The sequence below is a fragment of the Copadichromis virginalis genome, linkage group LG17 (genome assembly GCF_057382275.1).
Source record: "Copadichromis virginalis isolate Kocher_CV1m ecotype Utaka linkage group LG17, C_Virginalis_male_GT1.1, whole genome shotgun sequence".
In the NCBI taxonomy this organism is placed as follows: Eukaryota; Metazoa; Chordata; class Actinopteri; order Cichliformes; family Cichlidae; genus Copadichromis; species Copadichromis virginalis.
In genome coordinates, this window is record NC_140634.1 from 9,147,257 (window position 1) to 9,163,284 (window position 16,028).

The 16,028-nt window shown below is 45.1% G+C and overlaps 1 protein-coding gene across 2 annotated transcripts; it reads left to right on the plus strand.

The window, feature by feature from the left end:
* Positions 1 to 1,183: 1,183 nt before the first annotated feature.
* Positions 1,184 to 8,988, plus strand: LOC146688966 (E3 ubiquitin-protein ligase RNF14-like). 2 transcript variants are annotated; one of them, XM_085437140.1, is made up of 7 exons: positions 1,184 to 1,506; positions 1,934 to 2,064; positions 2,186 to 3,121; positions 5,615 to 5,693; positions 5,860 to 6,051; positions 6,255 to 6,427; positions 6,534 to 8,988. In XM_085437140.1, exons 1-7 carry the CDS (start codon positions 1,353 to 1,355, stop codon positions 6,651 to 6,653), a joined length of 1,785 nt encoding a protein of 594 aa, XP_085293266.1. In that variant the 5' UTR covers positions 1,184 to 1,352; the 3' UTR covers positions 6,654 to 8,988. The 2 variants fall into 2 exon arrangements, with proteins under 2 accessions (XP_085293266.1, XP_085293267.1); XM_085437141.1 differs by lacking the exon at positions 6,534 to 8,988 and having other exon boundaries at positions 6,257 to 6,394.
* Positions 8,989 to 16,028: the final 7,040 nt, after the last annotated feature.

Sequence of the window (16,028 nt, forward strand, 5' to 3'; positions counted from 1 at the left end):
CCATTTTTGCTGAGGATGGATCAACATCTGCAGGGCCGGAAATGAGAGCTAGCACAGTGCTATATGTTACTGCTAAGGACTCCTGCTAACACTTGCTCTCATTGTTGAAAATGGCTTTAAATTATAAGTGTGTTTGTGTGTGTCCCTCCCAAAAGTAAAAGCCTCCCAGAGGAAGCAGGAGACCACAGGTACGCATACACTCACATTCATCTACAGTAAGGTGCTGCTCTTGTTCCTATTTTTCTGCTCTCTGTTACCTAATCTAAACACAGCTTTCAGGAACTTCTCTTTCTTTATGTGTAAACCTGTTCTCAGGAAACCAGTGTTAAAGTTCTGCTTTCACTGCGGTCGGTCCGTGTCCATGAATCTGACCCTGGGCAGGCGCTGCAACAAGGTCTTCTACTGCTCCAGGACCTGCAAGCTCAACTCCTGGGAAGAAAGACACAAGAAAGAGAGCGTCCAGGTATCAGGTGGGAGTCAGAGCCTCTCCACCCAACAGTTAGAGCCAAACTTCAGCAGCCTTAAAATATTTGATGACAGTTTGTCACAAGTGCTTTGAATATATGAATCACTTATCTGAATAATAAAATGATATTTAGAGAACAATTGATGATGCAGAGAATTTGTGAAATGCTAATTTAGTTTTGGAAGAATAGAGCATGTAAATACTGTATTTCTTTCTTTCCAGCATCTGTTAACAGTGCCCAGAAAAATGATGTATCAAAGAAGTCCCAGGGCTTTGTCTGCCATCTTGAAATCCAAAAAAGCCCCCAGAGTGTCCAGTTCGAATCCCAGAGAGAACTAAAGCTGTTGAGCAAGGCAGAGAAAAAGTTCTAGAGCCAAAGCCAAGTCAATGTGATGGAAAATTAGAGCCACAACTGATGGATATTAAAATTTCTGTTTCATTATGTCTAATATTGACTACCTAATTTAACAAAGCACTCTTAGATCACTTTGTGAGGAACTTAAAGGAGAAACGTTCACAGAGGAGCAGGGAGTATTCTTCTGTAATGTGTTTCAGTAAATTAAAGGAGAGAGGAGTTTAATAGTGTACTGTATTGTTGGGTTCTTAGAGACATGGATTGCAAATAAAAGTGCAAAATGGACTATTAAGGAGTATTAGTACTAAAAAACAAACAAACATGCTGATTGGCCTGTTAGACTGGTTTGCATTAGCAGCAGGGTTACAGTAGGCTGAGGTTGCTGCCTGTACTTTGCTTCTTACATCATACGCTGATGAGTCAGAGGGACGGACAAACAAGGACCAGGAACAGCTGGTGTGACCCAGAGTCAAGCAAGAAGCCACAGAAGGAAGGCTTCTCACAAAATCAGACCGAGGAGGAAGTGGAGGGATGACTGAGGACTTGGAGGAGCAGGAAGACGAGCTGCTCGCTCTCCAGAGTATTTTCGATGCGGACGAGTTTGTTCGGGACGAGTCGAAGTCTGCCGGAGAAATCCGAGTATGTGTCGAGCTTCCTGTCGGCTTCAGCGTGGCTCTCAGAGAGGGTAAATCAGAGGCGAAAAGGTCCGATCTGATGTTTTTGGAAAATGTTGGTTTGGAATATTAGGAAGCACCTTTACTGGTACAGCCCTAATCATCTACTTAAGATAAAAATGGGTTTTATGTAGCCAATGATGTAAAATGAGTTAAACACTTGTTCTGCATTAGGCGAGCCCGTAACAATGTAATGAGCATGTTTTTGTTGGCCTTAAATGGGAAGTATGATGTATGAATTAAATATATCTATATTAAATATACCTTTGAACAGCTTAATGTCATCAAGCATCATTTATAGCTTTTGCTATTTGAGTTCATGTGACAGAATATATCAAATATTTTCTGTCGAATACACCCAAATTATTTAAAAACAAATAAACAAACATTACAGAAAGAGATTAGTTCATCTGATGAGCTCGTATTTTTCTTTCTAAGGTGAAAGTCTGCGTCAGTATGATATTTCCTTCCTTCCACCGCTGCTTTTGAACTTTGGGCTTCCTGAAGACTACCCTTCCTCCTCCCCTCCCTCCTTCAGCCTCACCTGCAGCTGGCTGACTCACACACAGGTAATCAGCAGTCAAGTCATTGTTGGTCACATGTTCAGCCTGCCAGTGTGTGAGAGGTTCACAGGACATTGTAGAGGCTCAGTAAAGATGACAACAATCTATTCTCCCTCTCCCTCCACAGTTGGCTGCACTGCGTGCTCATCTCGCTGATCTCTATGAGGCCACTGGGGGAGCTGTGGTGCTCTTCTCCTGGGTGCAGTTTCTCAGAGAAGATGCTCTGAGGTTCCTGAACATCCACAGTAAGCTGGATCTTCCTCCTGATGAACGCAGCACCCTGCATTATAACCAGGACCAACACGATGCTGAACTCTCAGAACCAAAGAACAATTCAGAGCCAGAGTTCTCTGTACCATCCTCGGAAGTTCAGGAGAATCCTTCAGACGGGAGCAGCGCAGACTCTCAGGGAGCTTCGGCTTTAGACTCCTGCAAGCATGACCAGAATGATCTGAACTCTCACCAGAGCCAGAGTGATCTAACCTCAGATTATCAAAGAGCTCTTTCTCCAGAGCCTGCACTCCAAAACCAAACCACACACACTCCAGATGTGACAATCCTCCAAGCCTCAGAGTTTAATGTTGATCTCCAGGATGATCTTTCTTCATCTGCAGAGAAATCCAAGCATCATCAAAGTGTCCGGGAAGATTTCTTAAATGAAGGAGATGCTTCTCTCTCATCGCTGCTTCCCTCCACCTCCTCAGGCACGTTAGATCCAAGTGAACTTGGAGCTGCTTCTCTGCCGGTCCAGCCCACAGATTCTCCTCAGAGTGAAGAGCAAACCCTCTCTGGTCTCTTTTTATCTCCATCACAGACTCTGCTGTCCCACATTTTGATCTATGATGCGGCCCAGAAACACAAAGTGTTTGCCACCACTTTCTTTGACTGCGGGGTTTGTTTTATGGGCCGGCTCGGGTCCGAGTGCGTGAAGCTGTCACCGTGTGGCCACGTCTTCTGCCGGGCCTGTCTCTGCGAGTTCTGTACGGTTCAGATCACAGAGGGGAACGTCCGGGATGTCACCTGTCCTCAGGCAGACTGCGCTGGTGCCCCTACACCTGCACAGGTAGAAGCTACACACAGCCTTCAACCTGCAGAATGGTTTCAACAACTGTAGTGTTTGGTCCTTTCATCTAATATCAAAACACATTTTAAAAGCTGTTAAAAATAGCTACAGGTAGAAGGATCAAGGACAGAGGAGACAAGGAGAACTGATGACTGCCCTTTCTTGTCAAATAGAATAGAATAGAATAATCCTTTAATTGTCTCACACGGGGAAATTTGGTTTTAACAGCAGCCAGAAAGACCCATATACAAACAAACAGTACACAGAACAGAAACATACACAATATTTCTTACATATTTACATTAAGGACAATGGTTACTATAAACAGAGTACTGTACAGTTATTAAATTAAATAAAAATAACTACAGATAAGAGGCAAACCAGGTTGCAGTGTGAATCGGTTGATTAACTTATTGCAGTTACAGCGCAGATGTAGACATCTATGTTTGTTGGGAGCAGTTCTGATTGTACAGTCTGACAGCTGCAGGGAGGAAGGACCTGCGGAAATGCTCCTTCATGCATCTAGGATGCAGCAGTCTGTCACTGAAGGAGCTCTGCAGTTCAGCAACATGCATGGAGTGGGAGACTCTGTCCATCAGAGATGTTATTTTGGCCAGAGTCCTTCTGTCTCCCACCACCTGCACTTGGTCCTGGGTGCATCCCAGAACAGAGCTGGCCTTCCTGATGAGTTTATCCAACCTCTTCCTCTCAGCTGCCGATAAACTGCTGCTCCAACATACAACACTGTAAAAAATGACGGATGCCACCACAGAGTCATAGAAAGTCTTTAAAAGCGCTCCCTGTACTCCAAATGACCTCAGCTGCCTCAGCAGGTAGAGTCTGCTCTGACCTTTCCTGTAAAGAGCATCAGCGTTGTGGCTCCAGTCCAGTTTATTATTCAGGTGAACACCCAGGTACCTATAAGAGTCCACTATCTCAATGTCCACTCCCTGGATGTTCACCGGTGTCAGTGTGGTGGGTCTGCGTCTCCGGAAGTCCACCACCAATTCCTTGGTTTTCCCGGCGTTGATCAGCAGGTGGCTCTGCTGACACCAGTCTACAAAGTCCAGAGTCCACCGTCTGTACTCTGAGTCGTCCTCACCTGTGATGAGGCCGACTATGGCAGAGTCGTCAGAGAACTTCTGTAGGTGGCAGCGTGGAGAGGGTGAAGAGGACGGTGACGGCACCCTGTGGGGCCCCCATACTGCAGACCAGCGTGTCAGAGACACAGCCCTGTGACCTCACATACTGTGGGCGTCCTGTGAGGTAGTCCAGTATCCACTGGGACATGTGTTGGTCCACTCCCGATAGCTCCAGCTAAACAGTGCTTCCAGGCTTCTCCAGGTGAGTCAGAGCTCGGTGCAGGAGGTAGATGATGGCGTCCTCCACCCCAATGCCAGGCTGGTAAGCAAACTGTAGCGGATCCAATGAAGACCTCACCAGGGGGCGCAGATGGTTTAGAACCAACCTCTCGAGGTTCTTCATCAGATGCGATGTCAGGGGTACTGGCCTGTAGCTGCTGAGGTCCTTGGGATGGGAGGTCTTTGGTACCGGTACCACACAGGATGTCTTCCACAGCTGTGATACTTTCCCCAGTGACAGGCTCAGGTTGAGCAGATATCCTAGGATGCCACACAGTTCATCTGCGCAGCATCTCAGGAGCCTGGAGCTGATGCCATCTGGACCTGCAGCCTTCCGCACCTTGATCTTGCGAAGCTCGTTCCTCACTTGAAGTGCTGAGATAGAAAGAATGGATTTTGAGGGAGGGTGGTGTATGTTGGAGTCCGCAGAAGCCGGGGGTGGGTGTAATGACTGGGAGCTGGGAGGCGTGAAGCTGAGAGTTGTGAAGTCCTGAGATGAAGGAGAGGCAGTCCCTGAAGGAGATTGCAGCAGGGGGGGACGATGCTGTGGGAGGGGTGGGTGGTTGATCAAACCTATTAAAATATTATTTAGGTCATTCACCCACCCCAAGTCTCCTGCAGCCTGAGGGGTTGGTTTTTGTCCTGAGATTGTCTTCAGGCTGTTCCAAACCCCTCTGATGTTGTCCTGTTGCAGCTGCTCTTCCATCTTCCTCCTGTAGTTTTCATTTCCGTGCCTTATCTTCCATTTCAGCTTCTTCTGGACGACTCTCAGCTCCTGTTCGTGTCCAGATCTAAAGACTCTCTTCTTCTCCTTGAGGAGAGCTTTAATTTCAGGATTTATCGATGGCTTGTTGTTAGAAAAACACCATACCTTTTTGATGGCTACGGTGTTCATGTAATCTGTAATGCAGTCTGTGATGCTGTTGAGGTCATCCTCCAGGGGGCTGCAGAGGTTGTCCCACACAGTAGAACGGAAACAGTCCCTCGGGGCCTCTTCAGTCTCTGCTGACCATTTCCTTACTGTGCGTTTCAAACACAGAGGTTTCAAATGAAACCTCTGTGTTTGAATTTCGATCAGCTGACCTCAGTCTCACTTTGTGTCTCTGCTTGTTCATCTCTGTTGTGTTTGTAGGTGCAGAGTCTGGTAGGGGAGAAGCTGTTTGACCGCTATGACCGTCTCCTGCTGCAGAAGACTCTGGACAGCATGTCTGGTCTGTTTTCTTTCTGTTGCTGTTATACTGATTGTGTGATGAAGGCTTTCATAGACTGATCAGAATCTATTTATTATTACATTTCTGGGTTAGACCTGGTAAAAAGAACATCTTTAGCTCTTTTTCATAAATATCTCATTTCTTTTGGCATCTTTTTGTCTCGCAGATGTGACGTACTGCCCTCGAACATCCTGCGGCTCTGCCGTGATTTTGGAGAAATCCAGCAAGGCAGCACTTTGCTCTGAGTGCGGCTTTGCCTTCTGCGTCATATGCAGAAAAACATACCATGGAACGGGGAAGTGTGAGACCAAGAAAAAATATGCTGAAAGATATATAATAGACCTGCCACAGTCACAAGGTACACAGCTGTGTGACCACAAGAAAAAGGTTTCAAAGAATAATGAAAATGACAACATCCAGTCACAGTAAATGTAAAACTGTTTCACAAATGAGACTTTGGAGGTTTGAAAGTACAGGAGGTAACTGGATGATTGCTTTGAGTCGATGCACATGTGTGTTTAGTCCAAGTGTAGATGCTGGTGTCCTTTATGTGTCTCTTAGAGGGGGTGAAGGCTCTCTGGGAGGACTATGCCAGTGGCAGCAGGGAGAGGAAGCGCCTGCTGGAAAATAGATATGGCTGCAATTTACTGGTGTCCATTGCAGAAAAAAAACTAAGCGACAACTGGATTGCCAACAATACCAAGAGTTGTCCTGAATGCTTCACTAGAATAGAGGTTTGCACTCACCTGAGCACATTCGTACAAACTTGCGAGCACAGAGCAGTTCAGAGAGAGTTTCTGATTGAATTTGCTCATACGTGTGTTGTGCTTTACGTTACAGAAGGATGGAGGGTGTGACCAGATGTTGTGCACTCGCTGTAAGAAGATTTTCTGGTGGGACAGACTGACTCCAGAAAACACAACCGAACAGTTTTATGGGGGTCAATGTTCTTCCAACTAATTCTAAGAATCAGCACCACATACTGTCTCATAATCAGCAGGGGGCAACAAAAACAACAATGACAGGAAGGAATAACCAAACCGTTGGTTCCTTAGAAAACCCAAAGTGCTGTAAATTAACAAAAATTGCCCTCTTTGGCTGTTTTATTTGCCTTAGGCCGCAATGAAGCATTTACACTAAAGGTGTATGTTCTAATCAATTATCAATTATTCTTTCAGTTAATGGACAAATTATGTGGTCAGAAAACAGACACATTTGCCAGAACCCTGTTTTTTCAAACCAACAGTTCAAAACACAAATTTCTTTTTCTCCTGATGAACCAAATTAACTGAGCAAGTATTTCCCAGACTGATGAATTCCTCTGCTTTTAGATGTGTGCTGCTGTTAAGTACTGTTATGGCACAAAAATGCTCTGTGCAGTCATTATCACTGTAACGTTTGAACTCTGAGGGAAAAGACAGGTTCACACTGCCACAGATATATGCAGCTGCAACAACTACAGGTAAAGCTTCTGACCTTGACGTGCATGTTTCATTTCAATTCCAGCAGCAGCCTACAGGTAGATCCTGAACATGTGTCTTCTTTCCCCTTCCTCCACTGCCCTGTTATGACAGTGCAACAAAGACGCCAGCATGTTTGATTTTCTTGTCTGTCCAGGAAAAATCCTGCTTCCTCATCACTTCCTCATAAATGTCTAAACAGCAGTTTGCCTTTATAACCCACAGAAGGGGACTGCAGAATGCAAGAATACTTTTTAATTGTATCGGTTACACCTTTATTTTTCCTGCTAGCACAAACAAAATACATGCTTCATTAAAAAAAGACAAATTTACTAACTCTCCAGACTGGAACCACTGTAGCTCCAAAAATGCAGGCTCATCCTTTAGTTAGAACATCTTGAAACATGGCTCAATCACCTCACCCTCAACCCCAACTGGTCACAGCAGATGACTTATTCTTCCGAACTATCAAAAGCGAGTCCCTCCTTCCCACTGTTGCCAAGTGCATGCTCATGGGCGTTCATCTGATTGTTGGGATTTTCTCTGTAGGATCTTTAACTTATGGTGTAATATACTTTGCAGTGACTGTTGCAGGGGTACCATATAAATAAAACTGAGTAAATTGGAAATCAGTTTGAAATTCTAGAAAATTTTCACTGACACATACAGTGTGTGCTGGAAGGAATTCTTAGATAAAGAAGCATGAATTCACAGAAAACATAAGCAACTGATAATGGTAGTAATAACCGTCAAATTGACTTCTTGGCTATACTCAATATATTTTTTATAGGTTTTCACTGCAAGATTTGACTGAAGAAAACACCTGCGATGCATTTTCTAAAGGTGTTGGCGGGTTTTGTTGGCAAAACACTTTCCTTTATACTGGTTCTCAAGTCAAAAACACAGATTTTTTACTTTGCTCTCAAGGCTTGCACAGATTTGCTTTGCTTGGTACCTAAAATGTGAAATACACAATCACTTGACTGTGTATTTCACAAACACAATTTTACAATTAAACAAACCCGATATTTAATTTCACAAGTGTTTCAGGGTGACCTTTAGAAAGTAGATCGCCACAGTGGACCAGGGGGTAACCTATGAAAAGGCAAAAACTGCAGTTCCTCTAATGATCACTTGAGGCTGGTCCCAAAAGTGAGTCAGTCCTCACAGACACTGATATTAAAAATGTCCAACTTAAAAAACAAAAACAAAACCCAAAGCAAAACAAACTTAACATTTACAAAAAATGTTACTCTCTGCAGCCAGTCTTTTATATGTAAGACAGCTGGATATCTGCTTAATTTATTTATAACTCAGCTGTTAATGTTTCATTTTTTTTAATTGATGTATTTTCTAAGATGTGGTCACTTTAATTGACAGATGCACAAACACAGGGATGTGTAGCCAATTATTTGGTAGGCCTTGCTTATGGTGATTAGGCCAGTCTACTAAATCCATCACATGATGGCACAGACCATCCAAGAAGCATCATTTTCAGTTCTAATAGCTGTTATATATGGGCTCAAAATGTGGTCATAAATATTTTGTACTTGTAAATCGGTTTTGTACTTGTAAAAAAGATTTGTGCGTGCGTAAAAAAGATTTGTGTGTGGACTTAGCCAAAAAAAACCCTGCAAGTTACAAGTACGAATTTTGACCCTATTTTTCTTCCTTTAAGCTGATTGGTCAATGTCATGTCAATCACAAATTAAACAATCCAATCAGAGAACAGATGGGTTTGGCTGTCGGAGGGGCACTTTTTTGAACTGCAGGTTCAAGGTTCAAGGTTCTTTATTTGTCACATGCATAGTTATACAAGTATAACACACAGTGAAATGTAGCCTGACACGCTCCTCGACATGTGCAAAAAATTGGGGGGGGGGGGGGGGGGGTGTAGAGGAAGAACATTATATATATATATATATATATATATATATATATATATATATACATTGGGTGAATGTGCAGTAGTAGCAGCAAGCAGGTGAATTCTGTACATTAATATGAATACACATCTGACTATTTTACAGGATAGACAATATAAACATATTTAAAATTAAAGGAATTGAAATGTACATTGTGCCTTGGTTTAGTGTCCTTGAAGGGTAATCTCTATATAAATATCTGATAGCAGTTAGGTCCCCTTACTTTCAGCAGCTGTTGAAAGGATAAAGTTGTGGTATATCAGTGGTTAGAAATACCATTATTACTTTAGGATTAGTTTAACACAAAGTCAGGGCTGACCCGGAACCATGGCTGTGAGTCACAGTGCGCAGCATAAAAGTGCTTTCACATCAGACGCAGGATGTGCTACTAATGCTAATTGCTAACTAAAAGCAAAGGATCCAGAATTTGTTGCGCTGGCTGCTGGGCTCTGTGGGTTTTTGCAGCAGCTCTACCTGTACTAGATGCACCTGCTCCATGTCGTTTTTATCTCTGACTTTATGTCCTCTATAAGAGTTTCTGGGTTTTTTTGCTAGTTCTTCAAATGCTCAATAAAAACATGTATGCTAATTCATAACGAAGAAAGCTTTGTAATGAAGACTGTCATTTCCAAAACACTGCGCCCCCCCGCGGTCCGCAGCGCTGTTGAAAAGGCTGTGGAAGTCCCTGTGTTAAACACGTAGTCCCGTGACACAAAAATCACCAAATTCTGACGACCACAGACTGTTTTCCTTTGTGGTGATGAAGGAAAACGCTGGGTTGGCATGTAAAAGGGCATTTATTCCCTTCAAAGACCTGCAGTTCAAAAAAAGCGCCCCTCCGACAGCCAAACCCATCTGTTCTCTGATTGGATTGTTACATTTGTGATTGACATGACATTCACCAATCAGATGAAAGGAAGAAAAATAGGGTCAAAATCCGTACTTGTAACTTGCAGGGTTTTTTTTGGCTAAGTCCACACACAAATCTTTTTTACGCACACATAATTCTTTTTACACATACAAATCCTGATTTACAAGTACAAAATATTTATGACCACATTTTGAGCCCATAGTTATAGCTTAGCACTAATTAGTGTGTGTCTTGCAAAGTCCACAGACAGTGGGCCTCAACTATGTGTCATCTTTAATGTACAGTCTATGTAGTATTTCCCCCTGATTTCATGTAGCTACTAAGCTAAGATACCCTTTGGTCAGGCTATTTTCTAAGTACTTTGATAATCTGTCTCCAGCACACGTGCAGCTGTAATTTTGACTCATAACCACAAGAGGGCTGGTTTGCGCTCTTATAAATCTGCTGTACACTTTTACACTATTAATTAATTTCCACGTTTTTAGCAGTCTTTAAAATATGTTACTTGCTATCTTTACGTGAGTGGTTGATGCAGAACAGATGAGCAGCCGGAGAGAGGACATGAACTCTCGGATGCTGTCATCTGTCGTCAGGTAAGCTGATTCTTAATGCACTTGGTGAACTTATTGTTCCCCTGCAAACCTCCCAAATAGAAATGAAACACTGACTGTAGGATACAGAGTGCACACATCTCAGCTTGTTTCACAGATGAGCAGTGGGGAAATCGGTGCGGCTCAGGATAAAGGTCGACAGGGGCAAAGTACCAGTTAAAAACACACACAACACACACACTCTCACAAAGTACTGAACGCACACAAAGGGGTCCCTAAAAACTAAAATTTCCTTCTCCCTACAGTCAGCTCTACTTTATGTGGCTTAATGTGTGTTAATGGTTGCAATGTCACAGTCACTAAGCCTAATGTGAGGAGTTATATCATCAGCTTTCTCTCTGCCTTCATCTCTGAGACAGTGACTGTTACATTTGCTCGATAGGTAGGAGGGCAAACAAATGAGCAAACATTTACTTTCCTTTTACTGACCGAGCTTTCTGAGCATTTTTTTTTTTTTTGCCTGTCCCGTTTGGCTCTTTTGCCATCAGAATTATTGTCTAAAGGCAAAGAAAGATGCCCAACGGATTTACTTTACCAAATTGACCATCCCAGCCTTGCCGTAATGGTCCATTTGATTCACCTTTTTATTGTTTATTTTATTTTCACTTGCTGAATACGGGACAGACTTGACTGGAGGAAAGAAGGGGAGAAAGAAAGAGGGAAAGAGAAACAGCTGAGAAGAGGGACGGGGGAGAAGGGCAAAAGACAAAAACCAACAGAACGGGCAGAAAAAGAAAGAAAAGGAAAATGCATATGTCGATCACCTGGATCACCTGTTGAGAAAGAAAAAAGAAAACAAGCAGAAGAGAACAAGAGTAATAGAATAAACAACATCACAATGATATATGGGAATATGACAGTAAATACTAAATATTAAACATTATTGTGCAGCACATAAGATCAACAGAACACAGTGTGCTTTGAGGTAGGAGCCAAAAAGGGTGTATTTTGTGGGTGTGATCACCCGTGTGTACACCTGTGAGCATGGACGCGCTTGTTTTTTTAAAAGGTTCCTTCATGTAATGATCTGCTAGAGGGTGTGGGGGGGCCACAGCCCCGTCCTCCAGGGCATGAAGCAGGTATGGAGGAGATCAAGACTCCAGACATCCAGAGGCCCCCAGAATACAAGAGACCAAGGAAGACCAACAGAGGGGCAGCCGCGCCACTGTCCCAGAAAGAGCTGAGGAGAGTCCCAGATGAGGGCTCACTCAGCAGCCGCGGAGCAGAAGCCAGGGGGAGTTGCAGTGACGCGCCCATGATCTCCTCCGGCAGCCAGCTGTGCCTGAGTGACCGAGCCCCAGGCCGAGAGGCCGGGGGCACCCCACCTCCGAAGTGGCCCGAGTGAGCCCCAGGCTCCAGGCCCCGATAAGCGGCCGCCAAGGAGTGAGCCGGTGTGTACCTGGACGCCCATCCCCGGACACAAAGAACCACCAACGCACCGATGTCTGAGGGAGTCCGCCACTGGCAGGGGAAGTGGTGGTAGGGGGAGATAGGCCTCCAAACCTTGGAGGGCCTGAGATGTCCCCAGAGAGGTGGCGTCTGATACCCAACCTGACATATAGACACAGACATACAGGCACACACAGACACAAACATCCATTCCCACCCTCATGCTCTCATATGCACTTACTCTACACTCAACCAACGTGGAGACAGACATAAAGAGACGCTGTACACACGATCACACTCCCCAAGCGTACTCTACAAACCAGGTCTAGGTACCCTTGCCCCTGGAGGGGGGAACTGCACCCAGACCCAGGTGGTGTTACCCTTTTCCCTGCGGTGGGGAGAGGCAGACCGCCCCGACTCCGCAGCAGCAGGGAGGCCCCACACTCCAGACCGCAGTCGGACGGCCAACTCCTCCTCCTAGTCCCCCCGCTCCAGCAGGCCGCAGAGAACGGGAGTGAGAGAAGACTCCAAACCTCCCTCCACCCGCTCATTGTAGTGTTGATGCATGTGTGTTCTAAGGTGCATTTAAAACCCAGGAGGGCATGGAGCTACCTGCCAGAGAGCAGCAGGTAAGCGCATGGTCCCTCCTGCTAGCCCTCAGTGTCTATGTGTATTTAACATTGAGAGGTGGGCAACGGCGCCAGGGGTGGGGTGTACACCCTGATGGTAATTTGGATTCCGTGTATCGTGCCCACCCCCAAGATCCTATATGTATGTGTAATGAGAGTGTGAGTAATGTGAATGTCTAAGTTGTGGGATAAAATTGAGGCAGAGGCAGCCAGAAGGGGACGGGGGGGGGGGGGGGGTAGCCTCCTCTGCACCCTGGTGACATACCCCTACTCCAAGGCCCTGCATGTGTGGGTGGTTGTGGTGGAGCGGGAAGAGGGAGGCAGCTGGAGATGGGGAGGAAAGGAAGGGAGGGGCAAGTGACCCCTCCCTGGGGCCAGCTCCCCCGCTGACCCCAGTAGGCACTCCCATACTCCGCGACCCGCCAGGGAAAGGGGGCCCAGGCCCATCCAGACCAGGGCCCAGTGCAACAGCGCCTCCCGGCCCCACAGAGCCCGGGACAGTCCACCCAACCCCACCACAGAGAAAACTGCACCCACCCCACCATCCACTCATCTTCCAGACTACATAAGACAATAGACGCCCAGGCTGAGATCTTCCTCCACCTCTCCTGTATCTCCCCCTCCTGCAGAGAGAGTTCCTGAAGAGCGGAAAGCTCCTGCAAGATGTGACAATCTCCCCCACCAATTGAAGAGCCCCCCAGGTGGCTCGACGCACCGGCGGCACCCTGCGCCAGGGCTGGGCCCCCATGCACCCACCCGCCCACAACCCCGGCAACACACCAACCAGGACCCAAGCCCCCGAGGCCCGGCCAGGGCCCCAGCCCAGAGACGGAGCGCCCCCAGAACCTCACGCCCATCCCGGACCCACCCAGGGGCAGCCAAGCTACCAGGTCAGTAACCCATGTCCGTCAGCACAGACCCTCCCCTAGCCCCGCTGCACGCAGCCACGAGGAAACAGTCACCTGAGAGCCAACAGAGCCCCTAACCGGACATGACCACTACCCCGGATTGAGCCCCCCAAGGAAGATGCCTCCGGGGAACCCCCCGACGCCCTAAGCCTGTCCCTACCCCCACACCAATCACAACAGTGAAGGCGGGACCAAACTATGACCCCCCACCCCCACTAGGTGATGGAGCTGATCAAAGGGGCCCAGAGCAATTGATCTGATGTGGTGGCAGAGGCTGTATCAAGACTAATGTAATCTAATAGATAATTTCTATATTGGTTAGAATTAAGATTATTTTTATTTTTCCAGTTCATGAGGACTGTTTTCTTGGCTATGCATAGGGCAGTGAAAACCATATGGGCGATATTCTTTTCTGAAGTGACATTATCTAAGCTGCCCAACAAACACACTAAGGGGGAAGTTGGAATGTTACATTTCAGACACTTTGATAAGTCTTCACATATCTCGCGCCAATTGCTGTCTAATTGCTGCTGCTAGTGGTTCAATAAAAATTGCAAACAGTGAAGGGGAGAGTGGGCATCCCTGCCTGGTGCCCCTCAAGAGACAAAAGCTGGAGGATGTCTGGTCATTTGTTCTGACACAAGCTGTTGGGGAATTATATAATATTTTTAACCAGTTGATGAAAGAGGCAAGGCAAGGCAAGGCAAGTTTATTTGTATAGCACAATTCAACAACAAGGTGATTCAAAGTGCTTTACAGAGACATTAGAAACAAGAACAAATAAAAAGCATGATTTAAAATTGATTAAAACAAGCAAATAAACTAACTAACTAATTAACAAACAAACAAACAAACAAACAAACAAACAAACAAACAACAGTATATAAAATCAAAACAGATAAAATCAGAACAGTAGATAAAATCAGTAGTTAAATGTAAGTTTTGAAATTTAAGCTTAAAGTGTGGATTTGGTGCTTTATTCAAATGCAGCTGAGAACAGGTGAGTCTTCAACCTGGATTTAAATAAACTGAGTGTTTCAGCTGATCTGAGGCTTTCTGGGAGTTTGTTCCAGATAAAAGCTGAATGCAGCTTCTCCGTGTCTGGTTCTGACTCTGGGAACTGATAAAAGACCGGATCCAGATGACCTGAGGGATCTGGATGGTTCATACTGGGTCAGGAGGTCATTGATGTATTTTGGTCCTAAACCATTCAGAGCTTTATAGACCAGCATCAGAACTTTAAAGTCTATCCTCTGACGGACAGGCAGCCAGTGTAAGGACCTCAGAGCTGGACTGATGTGGTCCACTTTTTTGGTCTTAGTTTAGACTCGAGCAGCAGAGTTCTGAATGAGCTGTAGTTGTCTGACTGATTTTTTAGGTAGACCTGTAAAGATGCTGTTACAGTAATCAAGCCTACTAAAGATGAATGCATGGACTAGTTTTTCCAGGTCCTGTTGAGACATCAGATCTTTTATCCTTGATATATTCTTGAGGTGATAGTAAGCTGACTTTGTTATTGTCTTAATGTGTTTTTCTAAGTTTAGGTCTGCATCCATCACTACACCCAAATTTCTCGCCTGGTTTGTGGTTTTTAGATGTATAGATTGAAGTTCTCTGGTGACCTGTAATCGTTTTTCTTTGGCGCCAAAGACTATTACCTCAGTTTTGTTTTTGTTTAGCTGGAGAAAATTGTGGCACAACCAGTCATTGATTTCCTCAATGCATTTACCAAGAGCCTGTACAGGGCCTCGGTCTCCTGGTGACATTGTGATATATATTTGTGTGTCATCTGCACACAAATATATAGTTTATTTTGTTGTTGTTTATAATCTGTGCCAGTGGGAGCATGTAGATGTTAAACAGAAGGGGTCCCAAGATGGAACCTTGGGGAACTCCACATGTGATACTTGTCTGCTCAGATGTGAAGTTACCTATTGATACAAAGTATTTCCTGTTTTCTACGTATGTTTTGAACCAGTTTAGTACAGTTCCTCTTGTGGACCAAGAGGATCCAAAACCAAATTTGTGTAAAGTTGCAAATAGAAATTTCCAGTTAACTCTGCCCCTGTCTCAGGATAAAGGTCGACAGGGGCAAAGTACCAGTTAAAAACACACACAACACATACACACACTCACAAAGTACTGAACGCACACAAAGGGGTCCCTAAACACTAAAATTTCCTTCTCCCTACAGTCAGTGCCAGTCAGCTCTACTTTATGTGGCTTAATGTGTGTTAATGGTTGCAATGTCACAGTCACTAAGCCTAATGTGAGGAGTTATAGTTTTCTCTCTGCCTTCATCTCTGAGACAGTGACTGTTATATTTGCTCGATAGGTAGGAGGGCAAACAAATGAGCAAACATTTACTTTCCTTTTACTGACCGAGCTTTCTGAGCATTATTCTGTGTGTGTGTGTGTGTGTGTGTGTGTGTGTGTGTGTGTGTGTGTGTGTGTGTGTGTGTGTGTGTGTGTCCCTCCTGTCCGTTGTGCCCTCCTGTCCCCTGTGCACGTGTCCATGTGTGTGTCAATGTCTTTCTGACGA